We start from the raw sequence: 6,000 nt of genomic DNA, 5'->3' as shown, positions 1-6,000 counted from the left end.
GGAGAGCGCCACTCAACTGGGTGGAACCTCTTTCAGCGTGGGGTCACTCCAGCATCCCCACCATCTGCTCCTGTCACCAGCCCTTGGCCTCGCCTCCCTGAACCCGCCCCTTGAGTTCTGAAGCCAATAGTAATCGCAGACTGCTTTACCCCCCTTCGCGAACCCTTTCCACACCCCCACGTTCCGAGAGACGATTGGCTGTTTCGACTTGGGTGAAGCTCCGGTATTTGCATGCTGCTCGCGGTTCCTGGTAGGTAGCGCACCCTGTCACTCGGAAGGCCGGGACCGCCCACTCCACCTCAGTGCCGGGCTCTCTTCCTGCGCAGTTCTCCGCAGCCTCAGCGGGCAAGCGCCGGGGCTGCTCTCAATCTCCTGGCTGCGAGGAGGCAGCCCCGGCGAGCTGCTGTGCGCCCCGTCCAGAGTAACTGGGTGCGGGGTACAGCGTACTGACAGTGCGTTTGCTCACAGTTCCCGCTGCCCGGACTTCGCTTTCCAGCCCCGGCTTCTCGTGGGCATCATGTCAAGAGCCATCGCCGCTGCAACCGCCGCCGCCACCCGAGGAAGAGCCGCAGCCTCGGCAGCCACGCGCGCACGAGGGCAATAAACCGAATCACTTCGGGCTCAAAGTGGCAGGGGACCGTCGCGGTGCTCTCTGTTCCGGCGGGACTCGTGCCATGTGCTGAGCCATGCCCCTGGCCGCGCCCGCGGGCCGCGTATGGGGCAGCGCCTGAGCGGCGGCCGGTCCTGCCTCGATGTCCCGGGCCGGTTCCTGCCGCAGCCGCCGCCGCCCCCGCCGCCGGTGAGGAGGAAGCTCGCGCTGCTCTTCGCCATGCTTTGCATCTGGCTGTACATGTTCCTGTACTCGTGCGCCGGCTCTTGTACCGCCGCTCCGGGCCTGCTGCTCTTGGGCTCCGGGTCCCGCGCCACTCACGCTCAACCAGCCCTGATCACAGCTCCGAATGAGACATCCCCTAAGATGCCCTTCCGGGCACCTCCGGCCAACTCACTGGTTGCAGGCAAGGATAAGACAGTAGGCGCCGGGAGCCAGGAGGAGCAGAGTCCAGAGGCGCCGGACTCCCCCAGTCCCATCTCGAGCTTCTTCAGCGGTGCTGGGAGCAAGCAGCTGCCGCAGGCCATCATCATCGGCGTGAAGAAGGGCGGCACGCGGGCGCTGCTGGAGTTTCTGCGCGTGCACCCCGACGTGCGCGCCGTGGGCGCCGAGCCCCACTTTTTCGACCGCAGCTACCACAAAGGTCTTGCCTGGTACCGGTGAGTTTCCTTACAAGGGCCGCTACGCCGGCCGCGATCCCGACCCTCAGCCCCCACGAGCCGTTGCGTGTCAGGTGGGGAGGGAAGCAGAGGCACAACTTCGGTCAACCTAGGGCGGGCGGGGACCAAAGTGCGACCGCACATTGCGGTTGGATAGTTGCGGAGAATTGGGATGCTCCGGGGTACGCTGAGACAGCCACCTACAGAAACTTGTAGCTTGGCACCGCTGGCTGGTGCGCTGCGCCCTAGAACCATTCAGGCGACCTCGCCACAAAGACACCCGGCAGCAACTGGGAAAGCGCCGAAGGAACGGGTTACCTTCCGGCGGTGGCCGCATCCCACTCGAATAACTCGGCGTGGCTAGGATTTTGTTGTCTCTCTTGCAGCCCGGAACGCGGGGAGGAGTGTTGTGCGCTTCTGGGTCACAGCCTCCAACGTGCACCAACTGCTAGAGTCGCTTCTGCTGCCCAGATGGGGAAAGGGGAGCAGGCTAAGGCGCAGCGCCAAGGCGGTCTTGAGTCTGTTAACTTTTTGTTATAATTCTCCTTGTTGCGGGAATCCGAAGGGGGTCTGACCCGCTTGGCTGGTGAGCCGTTTGTGCTCAGGAGGGGAGCCGGGAAGCTGCGCGACTTTGCTGGCGGCGGCGAGCCGGGCGTGGAGCTGTGCTGGTCCCTGTCGGGCAAAGGCGCGCACTGCAGCCCGCAGCGGCTTCGAAGGCTTCTGGGCGCCCGAGGCGATGCCGGCGTGCTGCCGCCTCGCTTCCTGGGCCTCTATGCTGGGAGGGCCACGCCAAGGACCTGTGTTTCCGAGGACCCGGTACCCGTCTGAGCTCAAAGAATATCCCTGGACCATTGATTGAGAAATGAGGGTTGCTTCGAGGTCGTGGCTTCCGGCTGTGAGTCTAGTTCTAAAGGGACCTAGGCTCCCGGGTCACATTAACGACCTCTGCCCACTGCATCCCGGGCTGCTGGTCTGGTGTGAGCTGCTAGAGGGGTCACACCCCAGTTTCCGGAAACCAGGTCGGGTCCCCAGCCCCTTAGGTCATCACCCAGCACTTGGCGTCTCCCTCGATTCCCACCTCCCCCCACCCCGACCCAATTACTTTCAAAGAGGGTCAAGACTTCCGAAAACAAGGAGAAACACGAACCGAACCCCCGCTCTCTGCTTCTCTTTTAGGACATGGATAGCGTGGCAAATAAAAGGTCCTGACCCTGAGGATTAGAGCAGCTCCTTTCCCAGCCTCTCTCGCCCCTTCCCCTTTGTCCTTTATGCACTTTTTTTTTTTAAAAAAAATGGTGAAGTTGTCCAAGTCTTGAGGTTTAAGCCAGCAGTGACGGACTCCCTTCTCTCCGGGTTAAGAATAGAGACTTGGGTGCTACGCTCGGATCGCTGTCCGCTGCGTCCCCGTGCTCTCCTCCGGGCACTGAGAATAATGCGGATTCTGGGTGGGCCAGGAAGGGCTAATACTTGGGTGCAGCCAGGAGCAGTTTACCATGGGGGCAATCGCTAACTGTAGGCTGTTGCCTCCCATGTGTTGATGCTATTACCTCTTCCCCACCACTCGTCCCATACACAGCCCGCTCCAGGGATAAGGTTCGGAGGACTGGGTGGCAGCCTAATCGTTAGAATAATTTCTGCCCCAGCCGAATCTGAGGCAGCCTGGGTCCAGACCCACTCCAGGCTGGGTTGGTAGCAAGTGGCAGGCGAGTCGCTGAGCCATTGAAGCTTTTAGAGGCACCTGGGGCAGGTGGTGGAAATCCCCACTGGAAGATTCACGCGGAGGCGGAGGCAGAGGTGGCTGCCTCCACCTGCCACCGCCCTTGGGGCTCTGGAGGCCCTCGCTCCTCTCCAGCGGCGGCGGAGAGCACTGCCGGAGAGTAGCGGGGACCGGCGAGCCGAAGCCGCGCTGCCAGCAGCCTTGCGAGCCTCTTGGTCTCTAACAGGCCGCGGGGTCCCAGGGTCATTTTCCTTCGGGCGCCACCGGGAGGCACAGGCCCCGCAGCCATGACCTAGTCATCTAGCCGCAGAAGCGCAAGTGTCCGGTCCGCGCGGCCTTCCCTGGCTGTCCTACCAGCGATCAGTGTGCCAGCAGAGTTACTGAATATTTTTTCTTAAAGAAAAAAAATTTAATGCTGTTTATTTAAAACCTGTGAATCATTTTAGACTATTCCGAGTGCCTGAAGCAATGTAAGGACTTCACGACTAATTTGAAAGCAACCCTGGAACTCTAAATCCTACAGGCTTAGGAAACGCTGACCCAGAGAGCTGCACCTATCCCTTCCCGACTGGAGTCCACCGGGCTCTCCCGGGCTGTGCTCCAAACCAGGCCTGCAGGGTCCCTCTTGCTCTGTCCCGAGATAGGCCGCCCGCTGCAGAACAGCAAACATAATGATTAACCAGGGAGTTGCAAGGCACAGTCGTAGTTAAAACAAGTCCTCAAAACCGGAGTGTGAGCAAGGCGAGGGCTTTTAAGGCCTCTGAGACAAAATGGGAGGGGGTGTGGGATGGATGGTTGAGTTCTGGGGTCAGCAGGCAATCGGTTGTAGAATGAAGGTCGTGGCTGTGTCTGAGCGAGTTGTTAATGAATTTAATGGGTTAATACACAGACCTACCAGGGGCCCAGGGCCTGGTGGGTTTTCCTGGGTGCCAGGGAATTTGCAGCCCTTATAGCTACCAAAGCACCATCAGCCAACGGCTAGCCCAGACTCCTGGGTGGCAACTTGGAGCTGACCCTGCCGCTGCCACCACCCAGACATCGGGAGTCATTACAGCGCCCAAGTTTGCAAAAATCAAAGCTAATGCGAGCTAGTTCCAGTCTGCTTGAGGCCCAGTTTGTAGAGAGTTCTGAGCTAACTTTCCACTTCATATCCAGGGTTCTCCAGTCACCTCCCAAAGTGTTCGATGGTGATGTCCGAGGGGCTCCTGGGGCTGTGGTGTCTGAGAGGTTTGAAGTTAGGGGACCAGGAACCTAAAACCCTCGGGTAGAGCCAGGCCGCCAGCCGGCCTGGTATAAGGATTTAAACTGGTGGAGAGGCATTGACGAAGCAGTTTTTAAAAAGCATTTGTTCTTGATCTAGCTCAAGTTTTTGTAAATTTCCAAGAATTTGATGAGCAGAGTTTAGGAGTTAAGTTAGTCAGAACTTATATGATTGCCATTTGCCCCACAGTAGTGGGAACTTCTTTCACAGGATCAGGTCCCCTTTCAATTTCAGCTGTACAAAGGGGGGGGGGGGGTGAGATCTCTCTGTCTCTGTCTCTGTCTCTGTGGGGGGCGGGGGGAGGAGGGTAACAATATTATAGTCAAACTGTACTAAACGTTGTTCCAGGCACTGTTTCCAGTGTTATGGTTAGCTAGTTTAATCCTCATTACCATCCTGTGAAGAGGGTACTTTGACAGATGAGGAAACACAGGCATGAACAGAGAGGTTAATCAACTTGCTCGAAGTCTCACAGCTAGAAAGTGACAAGAGTTCTTATTCCAGCAGGACATCCTTCTGTGCCAGACTCCCTGACTTCGGTGACCAAAACGTGCTGTTAGTCATGTGTAATTCTTCAAAGTGATGTCTGCTCTAATAGCGTTTGAAGGTTTCCTGCCCACCTCCGGTGGCCCCTGTACAGAGTACCCACTTTGTCATTTATCTTAAAAACCTTTGTAATGCCCGGACAATTGACTTGGAATCATCTTGCACTGGTTCCTAACTAGATGAGGATAATAATACCATTCTGGCACTTTTATTTCTCTGCACAGGACAGCTAGAATCAAAGGAGTCATTAAAATGACAAAAATATCCCTCAAGTATAGTGGCTGAAAAAAACAGCCAGTGTCTCCTGGAGGAAGTGGTTTATTCGGTGCCATTTGCCCCCTTTCAGGCTGGGAGACCCAGGTTAAGTGACATGTTCCTACACTCTTTGGAATTAATTTGTTCATTTAAAACGATAGAGTGATCCCAAGTCAAGAAGGACACAGCTACTACTTTGTGCTCATTAGTCAGAAGGTAGAAATAGCTAGAACTCTAAGGTTTTCCTAGAGATACGAACATCCAGTAATAAATGTCTCCTAATGACAGTTGAAAACAGTAATTTCCTTTCTAGTTTCAGCTGCTCTCCTACCTCCATAAGCCCAGTCTGTTTCTAAAAACTTGGTGGCCAGTCCTGTTTCTGACTTCCCTGGAGGCTCTGATCTTACTGGGGACAATCTGTTTGCTAAATAATTGTGCTTCCTAGGATCTGGAGTTTAAGCCAAGTACACGGCTCACTTCCAGGCTGCTGGGAGAAGGTCAGACGTTCGCCCTGAGATGCAACAATTTGAAATACAAACCATTATGTTAGGATGCTGTCAAGATTTACCAGCAGGACTGTGTAGCCTGTGTCGAGCTCTGTTTTTAATTAGGCCCCTAAATTACACCATAAAATGGTTGATTAATCTTTTACAAGTTGGGGGGGCAAATATAACATAAATCAACCTAATCATAAGTTTTTTCCCAGATGCTGAGTTAATAAAATTGTCAATATTTAATGGTGGCCTATTAGTTTTAGATAAATAAAATGCCAAAATGTATGAATTAAATTGCATTTATTATCTTCCAAGTGGTAGGTTATTACCCAGCAGGTCTGTGAAAATTAGTTTGGAGTCCTTGTCTTAGGAGACATTCTTAAAAGATAAGCTGCTATGGTAAATAGAAATTGTATGCTGACTGCATTTGATTTTGCTTTTTAAAAAGGAATCTGCTT

General features: G+C 54.7%; 1 protein-coding gene across 1 annotated transcript in view; it reads left to right on the top strand.

Annotated features, from left to right (window-relative positions):
• Positions 1-371: 371 nt before the first annotated feature.
• The window catches only part of Hs3st3b1 (heparan sulfate-glucosamine 3-sulfotransferase 3B1), a 32,493-nt gene continuing 26,864 nt past the window's right edge, over positions 372-6,000 (top strand). The window contains exon 1 of the mRNA NM_001191646.1: positions 372-1,269. Coding sequence (NP_001178575.1) covers positions 716-1,269 — 554 coding nt within the window. The 5' untranslated portion in view covers positions 372-715. The remainder of the gene's footprint in view (positions 1,270-6,000) is intronic.

The sequence above is a fragment of the Rattus norvegicus genome, chromosome 10, assembly GCF_036323735.1.
Source record: "Rattus norvegicus strain BN/NHsdMcwi chromosome 10, GRCr8, whole genome shotgun sequence".
Taxonomy (NCBI): Eukaryota; Metazoa; Chordata; class Mammalia; order Rodentia; family Muridae; genus Rattus; species Rattus norvegicus.
This window is presented reverse-complemented; position numbering and strand designations above follow the sequence as displayed.